Below are 26940 nucleotides of genomic sequence, written 5' to 3' on the forward strand. Positions count from 1 at the left end.
ATTTATTTTATTGAACTTATTAGTCGCCCCCTCTCCCCACAGGGACTCGGGGCGACGTACAGAGCAATAATCAAGATAGCACCATAAAATCGTGCAGAGGAGGTAAAAATAAGTCCATAAATAAGCATACTTACAAAGTTTAAAACCCCAAAAATATTAAAAACAAAATTTCCCATTGTAAAATGACCTGGGGTGGCAAGATAGTAACGTTATGCCAGGCCGGCTTGACAAAACAGGTAGGTCTTCAGCTTCATACGGAAGGAGCGAAGATCGGTTGTTGTCCGGATGTCTGGGGGGAGGTCATTCCAAAGGGTAGGGCCCACCACAGAGAAGGCCCTACTCCTGGGCACCGTCCCCAGGCACTCTCTAGAGGACGGCACCCGGAGTAGCCCCTCCCTGTGTGAGCGAGTGGGTCGCAGGGATGTATGGGGCAGGACGCGATCCCGCAGGTAACTAGGTAAATGAATCTAGGTGGCTAACAACAATTTTAAAAACTCAAAACAAAACTAGAATTGCTGAGCAAGATTAAAAACAACAGCAACAACCATCACTACAACTATTTCACAGGCTCTGATGCCTCACACTGAGGAATACACCATTAATTTCTACTGTTCTGGCCAATCTTTTTGCTTTATTTTATGACACAAAGCGCAATGTCCAGAACTCAGGAAGAAAGAATGTAACATTACTGCGTTTGGGAGAAGCATGGACTGGAACTGGAAAGGATAATTTATTCAGTGTGTAACTAAAGATTTAAGTAATAATAACTAACAATGAGAGGAACATGCAAAAAAGGAGACAAGATTATTATTTTGTGGTTAGATAAATTGCAGTTGTTCATAAAACCTGCCTGAATTGGGCAAAACTCCTGTAGTCTGTGTTTCAATATTAAGACACAGATCTTTGTTTATTGAATTTTCTGGACTTGTCTTAGTGCAGGTACACAAAGAATAATTCAGACTGAAGTAAAAACACACCAGTTTCTGTTCATTGCAATTTCTAGATTGTTTGCAGTGTCTCTTGTTCGTCATATATTAAATTATCTGAAATTATGGTTTGTTCATAACTTGTACCAGTAATTTGATAATTAAAAAAGGACACTCATTTCTAAGTATGTATCAAAAGTACAGTATTTTTCAGAGTATAAGACGCACCAAGGTTTTGAAGAGGCAAATTAAAAAAAAGTAGGTAGGTAGATAGAGGAATAGAAAGGGAAAGAAAGAGAGAGAAATACAGTAGGTAGGTAGATAGGTAGGGAGAGAGAGTAGTTAGGTAGTTAGGTAGGTAGATAAAGGAATAGAGAGAGGGAAAGAGAAATAAAGAGATAGAAAGATAGAGAAATACAGTAGTAGGGAGAGAGCGAGTATATGTATGTAGGTAGGTAGGTAGAGGGATAGAGAGAGAAATAGAGAGAGAAATACAGTAGATAGGTAGGGAGAGCGAGAGTAGGTAAGTACGTAGGTAGACGGGGGCGAGAGAGTGAGAGAGAAATACGGTAGATAGGTAGGGAGAGAGAGAGAATAGGTTGGTAAGTGGGTAGAGGGAGAGAGAGGTGGGGGAGAGAGAAATACAGTAGGGAGGGAGGGAGGGAGGGAAGGAGGGAGGGAGAGAGAGAGTAGGTAGGTAGGTAGATGTTTCCAGGTGTATTTATCCATATGCTAGAAAAGGAAATCGCTGACAATCTGCAGCATCTAAGACTTTGTTTCTGCTGGCACAGCACTTGATCAATGTAATTCTCATCAATCAAAGAGCTTTCCAAAAGGGAAAAAAGTTTTTGCACTCTGCAAACCTCCCCAAAACAGCCTGTTTTTCATGAAAACGGGCCCGTTTTTTTTCAAACAAAAGGCTTAAATAGCCTTGGGGGGGCTTGCAGAGTGCTCCTGGGGGGTGGGGGGCCAAAAATGAGCAAAAAACGGTCAGTTTTTCGTGAAAACAGGCCCATTTTTGTCAAATTTTTTTTGTATGCATAGCCTTATGGAGGCTTATAGAGTGCTGCTGGGGGCTGGGGGGGGGGGGAACGGCCCGTTTTTTGCTCTCCCCAGCCCCCAGGAGCTCTCTGAAAGCCTCTATAAGGGTATGCATAGCCATTTTGGTGAAGGGGCCAGGGTTTCGGGAGGCAAAAATGCTGTATTCAATGTATAAGACGCACCTAGATTTTCAGCCTCTTTTCTGAGGAAAAAAGGTGCATCTTATACTCCGAAAAATACAGTAGATGAACTTTTCCTTCAGTCCAATAACTATTCAGTACACCATGGTATACTGAGATGAACTGAGATTTTGGCTAAGCTGCTTAAATTAATTGGGCAGGTGTTCCCTATGATAAAGTGAACCTGCTCTCTTTTTAAATGTGTATTATTTATTTTTATCTAATTTTATCTAATATAAATATCCAATATTGATATACCACCAATTCAATAAGATTCCTGACTGCTTTTAATATCTTCTTACAAATATCAGAAAAATCAATCACATAGTTTAAAAATTATCAACTCCCCTTCTCCCAATATCACTCTCATGAATTAACACTCTCATAAAAAGCTCCTATTTAACAAAACCAAGTTCAATATCGAGAAAAGTAAGGTTTTACATTTAGGCAAGAAAAACCAAATGCATGGGTATAGTATAGGTGGTACCTGGCTTAATTGCACTAACTGCGAGATGGATTTTGGTGTCCTAATGGACAAAAACTTAAATATGAACCAGCAGTGTGCTGCAGCTGCCAAAAAAGCCAATGCAGTTCTAAGCTACATTATAGAGGGACAGAATCAAGATCACGTGAAGTGTTAGTACCGCTTAATAATGTCTTGGTAAGGCCACACTTGGAATATTGCATTCAGTTTTGGTCACCACAAGATGTTGATACTTTAAAAAGAGTGCAGAGAAGAGCAACAAAATGATTAGGGGACTGGGGGCTAAAACATATGAAGAATGGATGCAGGAATTTGGTATGTCTAGTTTAATGAAAAGAAGGACTAGGGGTGATATGATAGCAGTGTTCCAATATCTCAGGGGTTGCCACAAAGAAGAGAGGGTTAACCTATTCTCCAAAGCAGCTAAAGGTAGGACATGAAGCAATGAATGGAAACTAATCAAGGAGATAAGCAACCTAGAACTAACACGAAATTTCCTGACAGAACAATTAATCAATGGAACGACTTGCCTCCAGAATATGTGGGTTCTCCAACACTGGAAGTTTTAAGAAGAGATTGGACAACCATTTGTCTGAAATGGTGTAGAGTTTCCTGCTTGAGCAGAGGGTTGAACTAGAAGACCACCTCCAAGGTCACTTCTAACTCTTATTATTCTGTTTTTTCTTCCTATAACTATCCCCCTCCCACCCGTAGTCACATTTGTAAAAGAAACAAATTTGCTTGAAATGAATCTCTGTGCAATTGGGCATTTCTTTTTATATAGTTTTTTATAGAAGCATTGTTCTATATGGGAAGTTATCTTCATGCAGCAAAAGCTTATGCTCATCTTTAACTAAACCTTTTAGCCCTGGCCTGTGGTAAATGTATGAACTGTGGTTCTTTCATTTCCCAGAAATCTGTATGTGGGAAATAACACCCTTTAAAGAGGATTTCAAAGATTGTATCAATTAAGCACATTTCTGGCACTTCCTTAATGGCATATTTCCCCTGGAGTGAAAAGCTGTTTTAAAATCTGAGATCATTTGTTTAATATAAAAGCAAAGGTTATAGAACAACAATTTCAAGTTTCATCAGCCAATCCCCTGTAGCTCTGAAGTTAGAAAAGTATAAATTTGATGTGCTATGAATATAATAAGTTAACAATTCTGTTCATGTTAAAATGATATCACATTTCACTGACAATTTTCTCTTATTGCTGCTATATTTTTTTAACAGCAAGTCATTCCCTGTTCATTAAATTTCAGCTTTATTTTCTGTCTTTGCCATTTGCTATGCTTGCCTACCAACATCTGGAGTAGATTTTGTCAGCTGGGTTTAAAGGAAGAATTGTAAACAATTCAGTAATTAAAAAAAATTAAATTTATTTATAGCAAAAGCCAAAATCATGTTTTAAATGGTTGAAGTTTCAGGATGGTAGGTCTCCAAGACTTTGTAAAACATAGTCTACCTTGCTGTTTTCTCAAGAATTCCCCGAGTGGGATTATGTAATTCTCCATCTTTAGAGGATCCTTTAGTTGAGCACATCCTGCTCAATAAAGCAATTTTATTACATCAATATGCAACACAGTTTCTGGGTCCGTTTACATGCACGCTGACATGCATTTATAAGAAGAGTGAGGTAATATATTTTGGAAAATTCAGTGTGTCTAATAATTACAGGAAAAGGCTTAACATCAGAATTCAGGGATGAGATTTCCAACTTTGCTTTCAAATAAGTATGAACATGTGGTATATTCTTTTATCATTTAACCCTAATAATCATATACTAGGCAACTGAATAGATTTCTAACTTTTTTTCTATTTCTAATAGAAATTCTAGTAATAATTCTAATAAGGCAATATGGCCCAAGCTACTGAATCTTAATTCAGGCAAAATGGCAGGAAAAACAGCCATCAGGCATGGTAATTAAGAGAACTTTAACTTTAACTTTATTTAGATTTATAAACCGCTCCCTCTCCCCAAAGGGACTCGGGGCGGTGTACAATCAAAATAAAAAACACCATACATACATATAAATAGAGGAGGCAATATACAAACTGTACAGTAAAATAAAATTAAGAACAACGTTAAAATCAACCCCTAAAATCTACCCCAAAATTAAAAATAATTAAAAATAACTGCCAGGAGGGTAAAAATAGAACTATAGATGGGCTAGGCCAGCTAATTGGAACAGGTGGGTCTTGGGTTTCTTACGGAAGGAGCGGAGGTCAGCGGAGGGAACACATCTATCATCAAAAAAGCTCAGTGGTTGGAGAAAATGACACAAAAACACATAGACTTTAAACCAGAGACTCTTTTATTGGGAATTATACCAGAAATATATACTAGAGATTTGAAATATCTGATTGTAAATGTTTTAACAGCAGCTAGAATTGTATTTGCAAAAAATGGGAAGAATGAGAAAATACCAACGCAGGAGGAAATTATTTACAAGATAATGGAATGTGCAGAAATGAGTAAGTTGACATTTGAAATTAGAGAACAAGAAGATTAACAATTTTACAAGGTTTGGGATTTGTTTTATCAATGGTTAGATAAAAATTATGGTAATGGAAAATGTTGGAGATTTTTTTATATTTTAAGAATAGTAGAATGACCATTGGCTTACCTGAAGGGTCCTTTTCTGTACACCGCGGGAGAGTCCAAGCAATGGGTTAATTCAGTCTGCTTGCCCTTAGGACTGAGGAACTATTTTTCCTTAAGCCACACCTCCTCCTGGTGTGCTCAATCCCCCAGAATTCTTTGAAGGAGTCAGTTCGTGCGGACGGAGCGAAGCGTCCAAGATGATGTACTGTTGACACGAGGGACCCGAATCCCGGCCTTGAGAGCCAGGGTGGGTTGGACTCTCCCGCGGTGTACAGAAAAGGACCCTTCAGGTAAGCCAATGGTCATTTTCCTGTACACCGCTTGGAGAGTCCAAGCAATGGGACATACCAAAGTTATTGTCCATCTGGGTGGGCAGAAGAAGGCTCCCGGGATTCGGTCTCTGACACAACCGCCTGGAGCACACGCCTGCCGAAAGACGCCTCAGCCGAGGCGAAAATGTCCAGTTTATAGTGTCGCACAAATGGAGAAGGAGAGGACCACGTAGCGGCCCTGCAGATGTCCAGGATCGAGGCCTGGGTGGCCCAGGCCGCTGAAGTAGCAGCACTTCGTGTGGAGTGTGCAGTGATGCCGCGCGGAACGGCCTTGGATTGACTTTCATAGGCAGTCGCAATGCAAGCGCGAAGCCACCTGCCAATTGTGGAGGAAGTGACCTTCTTCCCTAGGGAACCGGGCTGGAAGGAGAGGAAAAGAGCCTCTGACTTCCTGAATTCCGCAGTACGAGCGATGTAGACCTTCAGGGCCCTCCTGACATCAAGATTGTGCCAGGATCGCTCTCTGGGATGCGACGGATGAGGACAAAAGTTTGGCAACACAATGTCTTGCGCTCTATGGAACCATGAGTTTACTTTGGGGGTAAAGGTCGGGTCCAGCCTCAAAATGACCCTGTCAGGGTGGATGACGCACAGATCCTGGCGAACAGAGAGAGCCGCCAGCTCCGAAATCCGGCGAGCTGACGTGATGGCAATCAAGAAGGCCGTCTTCAGCGTCAGGAATCGAAGAGAAGTAGTGCGTAAAGGCTCGAATGGAGGGCCAGAGAGGGCCCGCAGGACCACGGACAGCTGCCAGGTAGGATAGCGATGAACGGTGGGAGGGCGAAGGTTAGAAGCGCCCTTGAGGAAAAGACGCACCTTCGGGATTTTGCTGAGAGGCAAAAGGTGGTCGCCCGACCAGACAGTAGACAAAGCCGCCACTTGGCGTCGAAGGGTGTTCGGGGCCAGGCCCTTGTTGAGTCCCGCTTGAAGGAAGTCAAGCACTCTGGGAACAGGCGCGGTCGTCGGCTCGATGAGCAGCTCCTCACACCACTTGGCGAAGGCGGCCCAGGACGCATCATAAATCCTAGTGGTTGAAGGGCGTCTAGCCGCCTGAATGGTGTTCACTACCTCCTCCGACAGGCCTTGGCCTTTTAGTTGGTCCCCCTCAAGTGCCAGACGGCCAACTGGAGCCACTGGGGCTCTGGGTGAATCACGGCCCCCTGGCTGAGGGAGATCTGGTCCGGAGGAATGCGCCACGGAGGAGACACCGACAGGTGGACAAGGTCGGCAAACCACGACCTGCGGGGCCAATGCGGGGCCACGAGAAGGACCTCTGCTCCCTCTGCGATGACTTTGGAGATGAATTGAGGAAGGAGAGGCAGGGGAGGGAAGGCATACAGTAGCTCGCGGGGCCACTTGCAACGCAGTGCGTCTGTCCCCTCCGCCCCCGGGGTGAAGAACCGGGAGTAGAAGCGGTCGAGCTGCTTGTTGTCCCTTGACGCAAACAGGTCTACGGCCGGAGTCCCGAATCTGTCGGACATCTGGTGGAACAGGCGAGGGTCCAGTTTCCACTCCGCAGGATCTATGGTCGTCCTGCTCAGCCAGTCGGCCTGTGTGTTGTCCACTCCGGAGATATGGTCGGAGCGAAGGGATTCCAGATGGCGCTCCGCCCAGCGTCCCAGGGACTCCGCCTCTCTCATCAGTGCTCTGGACCTGGTGCCGCCCTGGCGGTTGATGTGGGCCTTGGTGGCCACATTGTCCGTCATCAGAAGTACATGTTGGCGATGGATGGGCCGGCTGAAATGGCGCAGGGCCAGGCGAGCAGCTCTCAGTTCCAGCAGGTTGATGCTGTAGCTGGATTCCACTTGGGACCACTTGCCCTGAACAACCAGGGACCCCATGTGGGCTCCCCAGCCGGAGAGGCTGGCGTCTGTGGTGATGATCAACCTCTCGGGTTCCTTGAATAGGTGGCCCTTGAGGATGGCCGGAGACACCCACCAGCGGAGAGACCTCTTCACGTCCGGGGGAACTCGAATCGGCCTGGTAGAGTTGCTCCTGGATGCCCTCTGGTGCGGCAGCAGCAGCCACTGGAGAGACCTGGAATGCAGGCGAGCCCACGGCACGATGGAAATGCAGGAGATCATTTTTCCCAGCAGCTGCGACAGAAGGACCACTGGAGCCTGCCTCAAGCTCAACACCTTGTGGGTCATGGACCTTAGACCGGTCAACCTGTCTCGGGAAAGGAAAACCCTGCACAAGTTGGTATCTATCACCGCCCCCAGGTGTACAAGTCTGTTGGTTGGAGTGAGATGGCTCTTCTCTATGTTTAGAGAGAAGCCGTGGTTTCTGAGGGATCTCATAGTGGTTTGGAGATCCCGAAGGGCCTGCTGCCTGGACGACGACTGGATCAGGATGTCGTCCAGGTAGCATTGGAGCCTTATGGGCCTGCGTCTTAGCTGAGCCGCCACTACCGCCAGCACTTTGGTAAACGTCCGAGGAGCGGACGAGAGGCCGAATGGAAGAGCTTTGTACTGGAAGTGGCGACCCGCATAATAGAAGCGCAGGAACTTCCTGTGCTGAGGACGGATGGGGATGTGGAGGTATGCCTCTTTGAGATCTATAGATGTGAGAAGATCTCCCTGTCGAATCCCCGCCAGAATGGACTGCAGAGACTGCATCTTGAACCTCCGGTAGGCGATATGCCTGTTGAGGTTCTTGAGGTCCAAGATGGCTCTCCACCCCCCCGAGTTCTTTGGTACCAGGAAGAGGATGGAGTAAAACCCCCTCCCCTCTTCGCCTTGGGGAACTGGTTCCACGGCCCTGATGTCTAGGAGATGACGGACTTCCTGGTCCATACGCTGCCTCTTTTGGGGGCAGGACGGGACAGGACACCGGATGAAGGTCCGAGGGGGAAGGGACAGGAATTCCAGGGAGAGGCCTTCCCTGACTGTCTGCAGAACCCAAGCATCCTCGGTGTTCTGGGCCCAATGGGAGGCGAACAGCTGGAGGCGACCCCCGATGGGCGCCAAGCCCTGGCAGTCACTTTGACTTACGGAACGGCCTGTTGGAGGCCCCACCGCGGTTATACTTGCGGAAGCCGAACTGCTGCCTGCCTCTGTCCCGAAAAGGCGCTCTGTCTTGGGACCTGTCGCCCTGCTGGCCGAAGGACCTATTAGAGGGAGAGAAGGAAGAGGCAGAGGTGGAAGGCTCGGAGGCACGAAAGGACTGCCTCCTAGAGTAGGGAGCGGCCTTACGTTCCTGCTTTTTATTTAGAGAAGGTAGGATCTTCCTCTTGTCCTTGGACTCAATGAGGAGAGGATCCAGGGACTCGCCAAACAATTTGGACCCCTTAAAGGGGGCGGAAGCCAGTTTCCATTTGTTTTTCTGGTCCGCTTGCCAATGTCGGAGCCAGATCAGTCGACGGGAAGTTATGTTAGAACCGAGGGCCCTGGAGGCGAATTTGGTGGCATTGAGGGACGCGTCAGCGGCATACTGGGAGGCCGCGATTATTTTTGACACGTCCTGGTGGAGACGTATGTCTCCCGCCGGGAGCTTATTTAGGAGCTCGCGCAGCCAGATCACAGAGGCCCTATTAAAAAAGGAAGCGGAAGAAGAGGCCCTGATGGCCCAGGCAGCCGCCAGATGGGTCTTGTGGCACGCCCTTTCCGCCTTCTTGTCCTCCGCCTTAAGGCCTTCCAGGAGGTCGGCCGGTAGCGAGGAGTTGGAAGTGAGCGCAGCGATGGGCGGGTCGACAGTGGGAAGGGCCAGAAGGTCCTCCAACACTGGCTCCATAGTATAAAGCTTCCTATCTACCCCACTGGGAGAGGATTGCGTGGCTGGCTGAGCCCACTGGCGCTGGATTAAGTCGAGGAACAGCCCCGGGACCGGAACCAGCTCTTGCTGGGGCGCTGGCACATCAAACATGACCGCATTGGGATTAGCCGGAGGGGCATCATCCGCCGGCGCGGTCGGCTTGGGCTTGATCCCCACCCTGGTGGCAGCCTTGACCTTGTGAAGGACCGATTTAAAAAGGCTGGGCTTGAAGAGACCCGCAAAGGCGGGCGCTTCGGGGGGAAGGTCCTCGTCGTCCGAGAGGCCTAGCACCTCCGGGTCAGGGTCCTCAATGGCAGAGGCCTCGCTGACCACCGAGGATTCCAGGGAAGGATGGCGAGCACGCTTGCTTGGGGGCGGAGCTGCCTGATCGGGTTTGGGACCCCTAGGGGCCGCTGCGGTAGGACTTTTAAATTTCATGGCCTCCGTGATGCCCTTGGCAATGGCGCGGGCCATTAGCTCCTGCATGCGGGGCGATAACTCCTCAGAGTCAGAATCGGGATCCAAGCCCTCTACTAGGGGGGGTGAAGCCTCACCCTGCATATCGTCTATGCTAGCATCCCCAGGGGGAGGAACCTGTTCACAGGCCCAGGAAGGGACCGGGGAAGCCGGCTCTGCAAATGACCTATTAGGGGATAGGTCCTGGGATTCCACCTCCTCGGCGAGGACCGACTGGAGATCTTCCCGGGAGGGAGGGGCTCCTGAAAGGGACTGCACCCTGTCTGCCTGGCGTCTGGCCTTCTCGAATTGCTTGTCAAGGGCCCGCTGGCGCCTTTCAGCATCCTTGGCCTCAGCTACCGAAGGGGTTCTGGAACGCTGTTTCCCAGAGCTACCCCCACCACTCTTGCCCGCACCCCCACTCCCCGAAGAGGAGGAACCCTTGCTAGGGGCCTGCGAGAGGCTCGGCCTAGCGTCTTGGGAATCGGGAGGACTGGGCAGGTCCATAGTCAATGACCACACAAGATGGAGCAAGGCTATGATAAGGCAGAAGGATAGATATAGACTGGGTGCTGTAATGGGAAACAAAACGAAATGATCGTTAAAATTGCCATATATACAATTAATCGAATCAATACTATGAAATCATCCCATGTTTCACACCAGTCGGAGGCCCAGGGGTAGGATTGGGGCCTGCACCGAGGTGCAAGGCTCCGCAGGAGAAGCAGGGAGGAGAATGACTATAGAAAAAATCTTTAGGCCTGCGCTTACTTAAGGCCTCCTCCCTGAGCCGGTATGATGACCGTTGGAATGGCACAGGAACCAGCGCCGCTCGCAAAAATAGACAAAAGGCGAAGGTGGCGATCCTAGCCCGAGAAACCCTTGCTAGGCCCTGCCACCTCCAGCGGCCTCCTGAACAACGAGGCTGATGCAAAATGGCGGCCATGGCTGGGCGCGCTATTTTCGCGCCTAAAAATGGCCGCCGCAACAGCGTGGGGCTAAGGGAGAGCGAGGAGCGAACGCGCCTCGCAATGGCGACGATCGCCCACTCCTCCCTGCGGCAGAGGTCCTCTAGCAGGCCGGGGAGCGAAAAAACTTCGACGAAAATAACAAACGAGGGGCCTGGGGACTTAGGAACCTCGCCGCTGCAGCCGCGCCGTTTTAAACGACAAGCGGCAGGCCTCCGAAGCCGTCCCAAGAGGATCGGCTGAGGGGCACCCCCCACCACCTTCCAGCTTACCTCCTGGCCTTCAAGTGCAGATTGTACTGAAGAAAGTCGCAGAATTTAAGAGAGAAACGTCTCACGATGTTGGAGGAATAGTAGAGAAAAACTTTAAACGTAATTTGAGAGTCCAAGCCAAAAAAGGATCAATTTAGCTCAGAGCTCTAACTAAATACGTCCAAACGGGCTGACTGAGGAAGAATTCTGGGGGATTGAGCACACCAGGAGGAGGTGTGGCTTAAGGAAAAATAGTTCCTCAGTCCTAAGGGCAAGCAGACTGAATTAACCCATTGCTTGGACTCTCCAAGCGGTGTACAGGAAAATGATATATGCAATACTATAAATGTTCAGCATTGTTAAATAGACTAGAACGATGTAATGGAATGATGTTGTATGTATGATTTCAACATATAGAATACTCTGTTTAAAATGAAGGAATAATAATTGGAGTTGAACTATTGATGCGAAATGATGTTGTATGTATGTACCTAATACTTAGAATATCTTGTTTAAAATTAAGGAATAATAATTACAGTTGAATAATTGATATATAATGATAATAATGTACTTATGTTTATCTAAGGAATAATTTGTGATTTGATATATAATTGTAAGTGGTGATCATGGAAAAGACGCACAAAATCTTGTAACCAAACGACACACCATTTGAAATGGAAGAAGGTTGTATGTGTTTTATGTTTTGTTTGTTTAAAAATAAAAAATAATAATTTAAAAAAAAAGCTCAGAACACTTTCACATAGCTTTTTTCTGTTCCTCAACTTCTACAAACCATGTTGAAGTTGACTGTTGACTTCAGAAGGCTAAGAAAACATATGGAACACTACAAGCCTTCCAATCAAACAACTAGAGAATTAAAAAAAAACGGGCATTCTGTTAGACTCAACACTTGAGTTATAACAGTACTTGATTAACAAAATACCCCTGATCTTGACATACCCATAATGGGAAAGGAATACATTTGTTTCACACACATACCCTAATTGTCGCTCCGTGTATGTGATTGCAAAAAATCTCAATTAGTAATGTGAAGGAAAATTTTGTAGCCCTTAATAAGAATTGCCCTGCATATAAATTCCCATTGAAATCTGTGATGATATGACGTGCATATTTTGCAGCTAGATGTTTTTTCAAGTGTCAGGAAGGGACATAAACAGACACATTAGGAATAATTGCTCATTTAGGTATAATTGTTCATTAATCCAAACTACTCCTGGCTTGTATTGTCAGTTGAAAATCAAGGGGCACTCCCAGATTGCAAGCCAGCTCGTTTGAGAGAAGTACAACTCCACCCAGCAGTTTGAATTTCAGTTTCTAAGCCCATTTCCTATTCGCTCATAGCTCTTCCAATTTGTTTAGAGTTAATTCCAGTTTTTTCTCGTTATTGAATAGACAACAGTTGTCTATTGGACAGTAAATATTAACAAAGAACAGTGCCATCATAATACTATTAAATAGCCAAAGACAGCAATGATTGAGTAAACGTGATGACTTTAATCTTTTCACATATCTTGTCCATATCGTTAAGATCTATAATCCACTAAAAAAGGAAAGTAGTTGCCCCAAATCGTTCATATAAACTGCCACAATTCCGAAGTTTAAATCAATATGTGTCCAACCAACTTTGTCCACAAAGAAGATAATGAATTGCCCACACTGAGCATTTTTTTGTACTGGCTCTTCAAAATCTTGAGTGAAAAGCAACACTGTGAAATCAAAGTGCTTGCTGTTTCTACTGCAATGAAATAATTCAAATGGATCTTCATTTAGCTTCACTCTTCATTTCATATGATCCATCCCAAGAGTATCTCATTTGGAATTCTCTGAAATACTATCCACTTCACTGTTCTCAGCTTGGTAATAAACCATTAGACTGATAAAGCTTTGCAAGATCTCTGCTCAACTATGAAATCAATAGCATTACTACCACGCTCCAGATAGACTCAGAAATGCTCCAGATAGACTCAGGAAATCAACTGAATCCATCGGGCTCTGTATTATGATTATGTCAATAGTCATTCCACACCTGCAAAAACTAAGGTACAATCTGTTCATGACAGCAAAGTTACGTGGATTTCCTCAAACCTCAGATCACTAGGTCCTTAAAACAAGAAACCAAACCCAAATTAAGCTTTTTCTCCATACCTGGATCATATACTAGTTAAAACATGTCTATGGTCATCATGGAGGACCTAAATTGCTCCTCCTTGGCATATGTATGGATGTCGATCTTTAAAAAGGCAAGAGGTTTGTGGTAATCCAACATTTCCTCTGAAATCACTCAGACCATTTTAGGAAGAAAGTCTATTAGGCAGCAGACTGAATGGTATGCTGACTATTCACACACAGGTAATCCTCAATTTACAACAGTTTGTTTAGTGACTGTTCAAACTTACAATGACACTAAGAAAATTGACTTATGACCATTTTTCACACTTACAACCATTGTAGCATCACGTGATCTAAATTTAGAAGCTTCGCAACTGATCATATTTACAAGTTACAGTGCCTCAAGATCATGTAATCTTCTTTTGTGACCTTCTGACAAGCAAAGTCAAAGGAGAAGCCACCTAACAACCATGTTACTATCTTAACACCTGCAGTGATTCACTTAACTGTGTCAAGAAAAGTCGTAAAATGGGACAAAACTCATTTAACAACTGTCTTTTGGGGTCAATTGTGGTAATAAGTTGAGGACTACTTGTACTGTCACAGCTACTGAAATGCAGCAACAAGTATTCAAAATTGATATACTTACGTAGAGCATCTGCTAGTGAGATGACTTCCCACAGACAACTCAATCCTCTGATTTTAGTGTGCCATATCATTTCCCTTTACTATTCCAGTTCTAAGAAAAAGAACTGGAAGAAATGTAAATTCACCTTGACCATCACCCTTCTATACACCAGGCCTTTGTGACACAAGCCAAAAGAGGTATCTTGATCCTGGATTAAATACTGGATAATAGATGTTGTGACAGCAACTGACCATGACTGAGGAACAAAAATTTTAGCTGGAGAGGCTACCATCACAACTATTACAATACAATCACGTAAGTCTAAAAGGAAGAGAGGCTACCCGTTGTCATCCATGATGTATTTCCCAACTTTATCTGCCAAGCTATTCTATATGCTTGATTCTCCCCAATTTTCCTGATGCATCTCTTAAAATCAAGTTCCAACCATCAGTCTTCATTCCTTCACACTCCAATCTCCTCTTACACTCACATAAACAGAAAAAGAAGCATCCAACTGCTTCTTAATGACTGATATTACCGCCAGTGTCCTCCTCACCTCACAATATGTTCCTTAAGGCCCAGGATGCACACAATGGCTCTCTGTCTCTCTCCCCTCAGGCCAAATGATGGTCTTTTTCTTAACCTCCATTCATTGGAAGGGAGCATTAATGGTTATTATTTAATCTACGGTAATCAATAGCACAAGAAATGAGTTACTTATATTTGAAAAGGATTAGCTTGATCCTCCACCTCTCCTAATGAGGAAAACAGTCGACATTTTAATAAATTTGAACAACAATAGTAACAAATCATGAGCCATAATATAAAGCATATTTTTTAAAGAGGTGGAAAAATAAAATGACAATTAAAAAGCATCTGGCAAACACATATAGGTGTCAGACATAGTAAATCCTGCCCCTCAAGGTTTAATTGAATACTTAAGTTTCCTTGTAACTCTGTAATTGTTTACAAAGAAAAATAAAAACCAAACTATTTCCTCTATTTTTAATAAAGATTTCTCCGTGCATAGAAATAGCACATTAATCTCTATAACATATGTTAAGAATGCCTATTATGTATTCTATTTCTAACATGCCTCAACTTGTTTAGGGTATAAAAACAACTGCATAAATGAGATTGTTTCCGGAACTGTGTTTATGCTCTCTGTTTTGATTTGATAGATGACAGTACAAGTGATAAAAGTAGGCTAAGCACAATCAATATGGTTCAAAAAACACTTTTATTTAAACCACTGAAATACTGTAGGAAAGGGAACCAGTTAATTAATATTCCAATTCCTAAGACATGGCCAGTATACTACTTTTAATATACCAAACTTAAATACCGAGCACAATGAAAGCAAGGAAATAAAAACTGTTTGCCAAATTAGGAATATGGAAATAATGCTATAGAAATAGTAAAGCCATGTTTGGAAGCTGGGTACCAGGGGAATTAAATGCCAGTGAAATAGTGTGGGCTATATGAGGATCAAAAAAAGTAGATTCAGAAAACTGAAAGGTGTAGGAAAAAGAAATGGAGTCCAAGTAGCTATATATTATTGTTTCAAAACAAAACAAAAAATTACAAAATGGAGATTAGAGTAGGCACTGCTTATCCTCTTGTAGTCAGGTAAGTATTTATCCATGATGTGTACAGAGCTGCCTGGGAGGAAGTATGTATTCAGTTGAGGCCACTCTGGCACAATTCACTTCTAGTCATCTTTTCACCAGCCCCTCCTTCCCCAATCTTTCTTTCTAATTCCTGGCAGCTTTATTTGGAATAAAATGGATCTTTTAGCCAAGATGTCAGTGTGATGCCAATAAATAAACAAAGCATAGATTACACATGTGCAGACAGCCAGCATGTCTGAACTTCCCTGTAACAAGAGAGATGCAATGTTTATTTATACATAATCTCTTGCCCTTTCACAGGTTCCTATGGTGACTTAGAAGAAGTTAAAATTCACAGCCTTCACCTTAAGGATATTAATACCGAATGTCAAGTTTACTTCTCTCTTTTTCCCCTCAAAATGCTATCATTTGACCCAATTTCAAATAGCTTAATCTGGACAACATTTCAGTATAGCAGCTATTGTAATAAAGGATAACATTACTCTTTGTTAAGTTCCGATACAGAGGCTATGCGATATTATGAGTGTTACAAACAAGTTTAGTCTTTTTCAGTGCTAGAGCATACCTGAATGCATACCGTATTTTTCAGAGTATAAGACGCACCGGAGTATAACACGCACCAAGGTTTTGAAGAGGCAAAGGCAAATTTTTTAAAAAACATTTTTGCACTCTGCAGACCTCCCAAAAAAGGCACGAATAGCCTTAGGGGGCTGGTAGAGTGCTCCTGGGGGGGAGTCCCCCCAAAACAAGCAAAAAATGGCCCATTTTTCATGAGAACAGTTTTTTGTCACAAAAATTGCATGCATAGGCTTTAGAAGGTTTATAGAGTACTCCTGGGGGCTAGGGCGGGTCAAAATTGAGCAAAAAACATCTGGTTTTACACTCATTTCTGCCCTCCCCAGACCCCAGCAGCTCTCTGAAGGCCTTCTACAGGCTCTGCACAGCCATTTTGGTGAAGGGCAGGGCTTTGGAAGGCATAAAATGCTGTATTCAGTGTATAAGACGCACCCAGATTTTTAGCCTCTTTTTTGAGGGAAGAAGGTGTGTCTTATACTCCAAAAAATACGGTAACTGAAATATCACTTTCACAGACTTATCTACAGAATAATTCCATTAACAGTTTAAACATAATCCCCTCCCCCCCAGTTTATTTTTAAAGGGAATTGTTTTAAGTATACATGGGTAAAACGTTTTGAAACACTTTTACATTTTTATCAGCTATCAAGTAGCACTGTTCTAAGGTCACCACTTTCCATGTCCCACAATACCATGGAAATTTGAGAGCTCACCACAGGTTAAGTTAATCAACCCTGGAAGTTAATTGGCTCAGCTTGCCATGCTACCTCTAGAACAGGGGTGTCCAACCTTGGAAACTTTAAGACTTGTGTACTTCAACTCCCAAAATTCCCCAGGCTGGGGAATTCTGGGAGTTGAAGTCAACAAGTCTTAAAGTTCCAAAGTTTGGACACCCCTGCTCTAAAATATCAGGGACTAGTGACTTCTTATTTGTTGCAACTCTCATCTAGTCCTGTCCCCTGGTTCTAGAATTCTCCTACATAAGAATTAAGGGGTGTGATACCTCTATCTCTCTCCTAAAACCAAGTTTTTCTCTCGCTTCCGTCAACACAAAATACTTAGTGAGGGGAAGACCAAGATAGATATTGGAAGGCAAGATGAAATCCAATGCGCTTAGAAATGGGAGTCTAACAATTGAAATAAACTGAATAACTAAATCCAGATATTTTATTACCAATTCAGCACATTTAATTGCAGGAAGCTAATTCTTATGAATGTACAACTGCTAAGTTACTTAATCATTTATGATTTGTTTAACACTTTCTAGTAAAGCTAAATATTTAACAAATCATGAATCACTTTATTTCAGAACATAGAGACAAACTCATGAAGAGCTTGTACAAACTAGTTTATAATAGATCTTAAAAGTTTGCAGCTGTAATAATGAAGGGAACAGCCTACCATGTATAAAATGTTATTCCCTCGAGTGTTTTTTGGTTTCTAACATGCTGGAACACCTTATATTTGAGACACTTGCCTTAAACAATTCTGCTGAACCAAAAACGTCTAAAGGTTCTTTGTACATGTCATTTTCATAAGAATTAGTAAAGGTTACTGTAGCTCAGGGATGTACATTTCAAGCCACACCAAGGCAACTTTCACATTTTTAACTCACTTCTTTAACCAGAGAAAAACACTTTTTTCTTTCAACTGTAATAATTTGTTCTGTATTTAAACTGTTCCTTGTTGACTCCTCCTCATCCTGCAGTCTACAGTACTGTATGCGGCTGCTTTCTTTTTTTCAATCTTCCATTTTCTGTGTGAATGTTACTCATATTTTTTTTCTGTTTGCTTCCCAAATAGGTGTCTCTGTGTTCCCATAAAATAACTATTATTTATTTTATTTAGCATTTTTTAATGTATACATTAAAATGTATGCTGATTAATGTACATTTATAGTGACAATAAAGTTACTCTAAGTCTAAGTATGACGAGAACCTGACAAAGGAGAAGTAATCTCTTACTTCTTATATAATCCACATGAATTATTTACAAAACTTTTTTGGGGATACAGCAGTAGCCAGTAACTGGATGGCCAATTCAATAAGCCTTCCTTAAACATTAAACATTTAGCAGTGCTAAATGAATGACAATGACCAGATGCAGCCATACATGACAAACAGAAGTGTATAAAATCAAAGAACTATGCATATATAGTATATACTTAAGTATTTATAGGCAGTTTTTTAATCAATGTCTTCTCATGAGGAATACTTACTATTTTTGTTACTTTTTGATCCAGGATGTTAGGTTTCTATTACATTAGAATGAGAAAATTATGTCTTCCAACTATTTCTCTGTGAAATAATTGCTTATCTGTATTGCACAAAGAACTGCTTGCATCCCTTAAGGTAACAGAACTAGAAGAAGTTTACTTCTTAAATCATATACATTCACATTAACTCCAGGTCTAAGAAAGCTGTGCTAGAAAATCAAAAGTATACAGTATTTTGTTAGTAAACTATATAGTACAGGAAAAGGAAGGCACATATAGTTAAATGAAAGATTTTGCTCAAAGTGAATAATTTTGATATCCTTGAGATGCAAAGTTAAGGTTTCTTTAAATCTCAGTCTGCATTACATTTGCACTTTACCACATTGCAAGAGAATATAACAGATTCACAAGAGAATACTTGTTCCTTACCCTCCAACCTGTAGATTTAAGATCAATTAAACTATTGGTCTTAAATCAAATTTAGAAATGTATTTTTTAAACTCTAGCTTTATTTTACGTTGAACCAAATAACTGTATTGGGGTTGTTCCTTAAACAGGAATGTCACAAATGGTGGAGGAGATGTGTATCAGAGTCATGTTTCAACTGTAATAAAAAGGACTGCTTACCTTCAGACAGGGATAAGTCATCAACTGGAGACAGGAGGTCTGCCTGTACAGCAAGGCCATCACTTAGCCATGTGGTAATCTGATTCGTCAAGATTACCTGCAAACAGACATGGAGGAGGAAAAAGTATTAGAATTACAAGATAGGCACAATAATTACCTCAGATGTACACAGAATGTATAGACAACCCTCAACGCCCACCATAACATTCAACATTTCAACTCCTTTCTCAAACATTTGGATCAAGCATCTTAATAAAATGTTAAAGAAAGCAAATCCTTTCAAAACTTAGCTCAAGATTACTAAATAGCTTCATATTATATCTCATTTCTTTGGCAGGAAAGAGGAAGGAATGTCTTTGCTGAAAGGGAAAAGTGGTAGAGAGGTAGAAAGCACAGAGGAACCAGAATGAAATGTGATAAATGCTACAGAGTCTCAAGGCAGTGTGTATGTATAAAGATCACTAACATAGTTCTTCTCTAAGTCAACATCAACAGCCAGATGGATATACCAAGTTGGTTCAGTGTGAATAAATAATATATACTAAAAGTTGAAAAACACAAAGGTTAGAAATAAATTGGAACATCTCATCATTACAACTGTATGCTAAGATGGGAAGATTCTGTACATCCAGTTATCCAAGATGATCCATATAATTAGAACATTGTCACAATATAGTGACAGAGCACATATTCGGAATGCAAGAAACACGAAGTCAAATCCAAGTATTGTTATACTCCAATCCGGAAACTTGGTAAACTATTGCCAGTCAATGTTGCTGTCAGAACATAAGATTCCAGCACTGTCTTCTCACAAAAATCAACTTGATAGCCATGTAATGGCTAGATGAAGGATATTAGCATAACAGGACTTTCCTCCTTATATAACTCAGTGACTGGCAATAACTTTCCAAAGGAGCATTATCATAACTTTGGCTACATCTATGTGTTTCCACCATCCTTGTACAATAAAGAATTAGACAAAAGATAAAATAATAATCTCAGTTTAAATAATATTCATCTTCATCATCAAGCACTGGGACAGAAATCTGAAATGCAATCTAAAATCAAACTCTGTTTTTCTAGGGTTCTTGGGAGCCTTATAAGGACCAGTAAAAAGATTCAAAATGTTAATGACTGAGGCTTAAACTCTGTACCTGTTTTATAAAGATATACTTGTTCCCTTCATCTTTTACTGTCACAAATGAAAAAAACATTAAATTTGGCCCCTTGATTAAAACTAGGCAAACTACATGTTTTACAAATTTATGGGGATCAGGCAGTATTAACCAGGCTATTTCCTTTCATCATTCATGAAGACTGTATTGTCCTTGTCAATCCAATAATGACAATTAAGAGTTTGACAGATTTCCTTCCTTCCTTCTTTCCTTCCTTCCTTCTCTCCCTCCCTTCCTGTTGGGTAAGTGATGGACATTCAAAAAGTAACAAACACAATTTGGGGGTCATTTGTCATATATAAATAAATTCTATCTTGTTACCATCATTACTAGAAGAGATTTGAAAGACTACAAGAGACAAAGAAACAACAAATCCATAATACAGTATTTCAAGCACCACAATAGTAAATTCCACATGATAGATAGAATATTGATGACTTCACATAACAATATTTGCTAAAGCGGTTCAATATTAATGTAGATTCATATTAAAGCAAGAACTAATAATACCAATCCAATACCAGTTCCAAATGAATAGAAATATAAAGACTAAACAGTAAGAGTTGTGAAAAAAGGAATAGGAAACGTTTTAGATTAATGTACAGAATGTGCAGCCACATTATGACATGGTCTAAAGTTTTTATTGGCAGATGTTTTACACTAACTATATTATTCACAAATGTCAAGAGAACCCATGTGTGATGCGGTCATTTCAAATTTCTTCCAATGTAAACTAAATTCTGTACCATTGTGTGCTTGTTCATGTCACATCACTTTTATATATTTCTTTTTCAAACTAAATTTCTGTAATTCATAGTCCATTTCATTAAACAAGTCCTATTCTGCTAGTTTCCAGTTACAAAAAAAGACAATTGGAGATTTGAAAAGGTTCAATCTGAATGTATCAGTAGTGGGTTCCTAACCGGTTTACTTTTTTTTTTTTTTGAATAATTTTTTATTGTTTTTGTCTTTTTATCACATATTACACTCTTTATATCAACAGTTTGTACAATGTTACATCGTCGTATCTATGTATGTTTTCCTCTCTTTACCATATATTACAATCCTTATGTCATTTTATCTATACATTTTTATGATATTTAACATATTTACCTATTTTTATATACAGTTCTATGTTTATTTATGTATATTGTTTTCGGCTTAAATGTTTTTCTTATTATCCAACCATTCATACCACTTATTCCAAATTTCGTAGTATTCCGATTCTTCTTTGTCCTGTAATTTTTGAGTTAGTTTGTCCATCTCTGCGCACTCCAAAGTTTTTTTTATCACTAATTCGTCTGGCGGTGTATTGTTTTGCTTCCAGCATTGGGCGAAGGCAATTCTAGCTATAGTTAATATATGTGTTAGTAAAATTTTTTTTTTTTTTGTATAGTTCCCTTTAATTATTCCTAATAAAAGGGTTTCGGGTTTATACTTTACTTGTTCCCCGGTAATTTCTTGTGCCCACTTCCAGATTCTTTTCCAGTATTTTTGCGATTCCGGGCATGTCCACCACATGTGGTAGTAGGTCCCTTCTTCTTTTTTACATTTCCAGCATATCGATTTCAGTGTTGGGTACATTTTTGCTAATCTTGTTGGTGGTAGGTGCCAACGATAAAACATTTTATATATATTATCTTTCAGTGTCGCTGATCTCGTTAATTTATAATTTATATTCCAATTTTTTTCCCAATCCGCTAGATCTATGTTATAACCAAAACCCTAACCCTAACCCTAACCCTAACCGGTTTACTACCGATTCGCTGAGAGGGCATTTTGCAAACCCAAATATTTTACTTAGGCCTTACATTTTCATGCAGCAGCTTTTATACCCAAATGAAAATTGCTCAAACACATAAAGAAGCAGATATCTATCTTGCTAGTGCTTCTTGAAACAGTTTTGTCACCTTGTCACTGAAGGTCCTAGACAGCACAGTCGGAAGGAGTGCCTACATTTACCTGCATCTGGTTCACAGTATAATCTGGCTAAAATAATTCCTGCTTTTGTAGCCCTGGATCTAAATTACTAGAATAAATCCATGTTGATGATGGTTCAGAAATTCCAGATGTATTACATCACGCTTAGTTACTGAACAGTATACAAGACAGAGTATTATGTATTTTAAACTTCAAATACCAAACACATCCAAACACTTCAATATTTGATTTTGACTTATAAAGCTCTACTTATAAGTTTAAATACTTGGTAAAAATAACATCTACTAGAGGGGAGTTGAATAATATATTGCCGTACATATAATAGTCAATAAATATTGTCAATAGTCAATAACAGTCAATAAAAGGGACGTGTTGCCTCAGTGGCTAAAATGCTGAACTTGTCGATCAGAAGGGTTGGCAGGTCAGGGGTTTGAATCCCTAGTGCCGTGTAACAGAGTGAGCTCCCATTACTTGTCCCAGCTTCTGCCAACCTAGTAATTCAAAAGCATGTAAAAATGCAAGTAGAAAAATAGGAACCACCTTTGGTGGGAAGGTAACAGCTTTCTGTGCGCCTTCGGGGTTTAGTCGTGGCAGCCACACAAAGACGTCTTCGGACAGCGCTGGCTCTTCAGCTTTGAAATGGAGATAGCACTGCCCCCTAGAGTCGGGAACGACTAGCACATATGTGCGAGGGAAACCTTTACCTTTATAATACTCAATGAGTAATATTGGTGATCTAGGACTACATTGTATTTGATTTCATTTGGATATTTTTCAATTTCGTAAACCGACCTGATATTTCTTAATGAATATGCAGTCACTTTAAGAAATAAAACATAAAAATGCAGTATAATATACAAAGCCTTATGTACCACTTTTTACAATAATCTTTCTATTCAAGCTGTGCAGAAATTTTAAAAAATCATATAGCAACAGAAATATTGCAGGGTTTTTTAAAAAGCTTATGGGAAATTGGTAATTTAATAGTGGCATTGCCTTTAATGTCTGTCTTTGTGTAATCTTGTACCTGCTTATAATTGCTCCAGAAACAAAATTAAAACTGCTTCTATATGGATAAATAAGAATGCTATTTCTATGGTGCTTTTTTCTCAGATACATCTTCTGCCCTCCCCAGGACCACACTGAAACTACTAAATCTGACTCTGTCATCCCTGCAAATCTGGTTGAGTAAATAAATCATCCTCTGTAAACTTGTGGTCTCAGCCTCCTTGTTGGTTTATTGCAAAATTAAAGGAAACATAGTACAGAACCATCAATCAGTAACTAGGAAAGGTACAAAGGCTTTGGAATCCACCAAAAGGGAGGGGAGAACCTCACATGAAATGACTGTTTATTATGAGAACAGAGTAAAATTTCCAATTTCACATGCAACATCATTTAGGGAAAAAAATGTATTAAATGCTTCCTATTGGGAACAGAAGATGGAAAAGCTAGAAGAGAACACTAAGAACAATCAACAAGCTTTCTTCATTGGTATTATGTTTTAAAAAAATATTTTTAGTTCATGCAACAACAAAATCAACCACAATATTAGTCATTTTCATAGGGCTGAGACAGTAACTCAGCATATTACAAAGGAAAAAGGAATATATATATATATATTTAAATCTTTAGGACTGTAATTTCATCTCCAAAAATACCCTCCCCCCACCGTAGTGCAAGAGGCCGACTAGGCCACGCCCACCCAGCAACTGAGCAGAGAACCCATTGCTGAAATTTTGGAAGCCTACCCCTGATTGTAACCAATAAACAGAATGGAAACATAAAGCATGACAAAGATGATGAGTTGAGGTGATGGCCACTGTTCATTCTCTAGATTTGCAAAAGCAGTGGTATTCAAACTCTTGAAGTAGGCAGTATTACAGAGAACACATAAGTATAACTAGACATTGGACTAATGGTGTCTTTCAACACTGTTGGTAAAAGCTGTTTGTTAATTGTTAGCAGCTTGCAACACCTGGGTGAACAATTTCCCATTAGTTCAGCCATGCTTACTATGATATCACTTTCACATTTATGTTTCAAAAAAATTAACTGTAAATTTAAAAAGAAATTCAAATGAATTAACAGTAAATTTCAAAAGAATTAATGGTCTTCATAAACTGTGAAAAACAGGAAGACAAAGTTTGAAAGTTGCTATGGTAAATCAACAGATTTCAGGAGGAAAGAAATTGCTTGAAGCATATTATGAAAAAGTTAAAGCTCTTCCATAACTGAACTGATAGTGTTCCCTGCAGAATTCCCCACAGAAAGTAAATTTCTGGGTGAATGAATCTAAAGCAGGAGAATGAGTATGGTATATCAAGTTTTTATTACATATTTTCATTTAGTATTAAACTAATGGCACTCCAAAATATCTTTGTTTAATCCAAAGCAGCTCATTCCCCAAGCTGCCATTCATATATATTTCTGGCTAGTAAATGCCAAATAACTAAGTTCACAGCATTTGCAGAACATGGCAAATCATTAATCAACATAGCATTTGCAGAACTTGGCAAATCAATGTCTATCAACATTTACCAGCTGTAACTTTTTCCCCCCCTACATGATGATTCTATGACGGTTGAGAGAAGAGGTTCTTGGTGTTCTTGGAGGTTAGTTGTTTTCTTGTAGATGTTTCATTACCCAAACCAGGTAACATCATCAGTGCTCATGATGACGTTGATGAGCCCTGATAATGTAACCTAGTTTGGGGTAGTGAAACATCTGCAAGAAAACCTAGTTCAGAGGGAACTAAGGACTCCTCGTGATACCATTTGTAAACTGAAATCTGATATTGACTTTCAAGCATCTTGAAGAAAACCTTTTTAATGCAGATATACGCAAACTGGTGCAACAATGGGGCCTCATATACATAGTTTACCAAACAGGCACTCAGCCGAGATTCTGGCAAAATCTACTTCACAGCACAATACTTACATCACTCCATCTCAAATATTTAATAATCTAGACCAGTGTTTCTCAAAATATGATGAAGAATCTCTGGGAGCCTCAAGATCCTGTCAGAAGTCTGCAAAATCAAAATTATTTACCAGACTCTGTTGAAAAGCAATGCAGTAAAATCTCATCAAACAAAGTTTGAGAACTGATAGTGGCAACCAATAAATCAGTTTTGACTCAGCCTTCAATCCTTCCAAGGTTGGTAAGATGAGGACCCAGATTGTTGGGGGCAATATGCTGACTCTGTAATCCACTTAGAGGGGGCTGTAAAGCACAATGAAGCGGTATATAAGTCTAAGTGCTATTGCTATTTAATTTTTAATACAACAAATATTGTTGTATAACATATACAAGCAAAAATTATTTTCACGTCCCAAGAGGGAAAAAGGCTTACGAAACACTGATCTAGAGAAACTTACAACAAGGAATTTATTTCCAGGATGGGGAAGTATAAGGCTGCTCTTTAAGATCCAACTGCACTGACTGGCATTATTACACCACCAACTCATATCAGTTTACAATGAATAAAACCCACATTTTTAAAAACAAAAACATGTCCATATTTATTGCTTTTCAACAGAAGTATATATGTACATTTCAGGGCTGAACTGTAGAATTCTTGGTGCTGAGTTTGGTTGTTTCCTTATAGGCATTTCATTAAGATAACATCATCAGTGTCTTTTTATAAGGATTTCCTGAGGGACTAATTTTCTACAGCTGGGAGGGGGGAAGCATAGTCCTCAAGAATGCATACTTTTGGCTAAATATTTCTCACTGATTCTCCATTATTTCCACTGACAGGAGATGATCTTTCTTATTCTAATGTTATATTTTTGTCATTGAATTATAGTTTGCAAATTAAGACTTTAATTAAAAATTAAGATTTAATTCACTTTCCTGCCCATATCCTATCAACTTCCTTATTTCAGCACATGTTCCAAATATACTTACAATTTTTATATACAAAACTGTGCTTGGCATTTCATAGGTTTGATCCCCTCTTTGCTATAACTTGCAATTTTGTCCCTAGATCCTTATGACAGCTGACAAAAATATATTCCTAACAAGGGCAGTCCATAGCAGTTCAGACAATATTTAAATAAGAAGAAAATGCCTAGGGATATAGTTGAAAACAATGAAGCATCAGTGCAGGCTAGCCCTTATACAATACAATACAATAGTAGAGTTGGAAGGGACCTTGGAGGTCTTCTAGTCCAACCCCTGCCTAGGCAGGAAACCTTATACTGTTTCAGACAGATGGCTATCCAACATCTTCTTAAAGACTTCCAGTATTGGGGCATTCACAACTTCTGGAGGCAAGCTGTTCCACTGATTAATTGTTCTAACTGTCAGGAAATTTCTCCTCAGTTCTAAGTTGCTTCTCTCCTTGATTAGTTTCCACCCATTGCCTCTTGTTCTACCTTATGTTTAATTCTGATTTGTAAAGAAAAGAAAATCCAAGTTATGGAACTCATTTTTAAAAGCTTTCTGGGAAGAGGAGCAATTGGATATAAATCTATGCCAAAGGTTTAAAAATAATCACCAAAAAAGTAATAGGAGTTCCAGAATTGGGGTGGGGGTGGGGGAAAATGGGGAACCACACAAAACACCATGCAAAAATGTGCTAATCTCAAGCAGTTACATGTCTTCTAGCTGAAACTACCACCACCCAGAAATAGCCTTCAGGTATTGCCTTTCCTCTCTCTAAGCCAGGAGTGCAGCCAACACAAACGTAACCTTCAAAAGCTACCCTCCTGCCCCCCGTGTTGTTCTGCTCCACAAAAGTCTACATGCCTGGAGGGACTGCTCCATAGCCGAACAGCCCATATGCTTGCAGCTTGTACAAACCTGTTTGTAAAGACATGCGCATGATATTCCCAAAGGGCAGGGTGGATCAGATTGCTTTCCCTCTTCCACATCCTGCCAGACACTGGGGCTTAGAGGTTAGTTTCAACACGCTTTTCTTTTCCTCCAGAAAAGTTCTGAATAAAAGCACAGATTTCTGAATGAAGATTTGAAAAATGTGAATATTGTAAGTGTACTAGACAGTGGAATTGA

General features: G+C 40.9%; 1 protein-coding gene across 5 annotated transcripts in view; it reads right to left on the minus strand.

Annotated features, from left to right (window-relative positions):
* RAD51B (RAD51 paralog B) overlaps positions 1 to 26940 on the minus strand; it is a 363878-nt gene that overhangs the window by 245034 nt on the left and 91904 nt on the right. For all 5 annotated transcript variants that reach the window (XM_081937734.1, XM_081937737.1, XM_081937736.1 and 2 more), the window contains exon 8: positions 18806 to 18902. In XM_081937734.1, the coding sequence (XP_081793860.1) occupies positions 18806 to 18902 (97 nt within the window). The remainder of the gene's footprint in view (positions 1 to 18805; positions 18903 to 26940) is intronic.

The sequence above is a fragment of the Natrix helvetica genome, assembly GCF_964273705.1.
Source record: "Natrix helvetica genome assembly, chromosome: 1".
Classification (NCBI taxonomy): Eukaryota; Metazoa; Chordata; class Lepidosauria; order Squamata; family Natricidae; genus Natrix; species Natrix helvetica.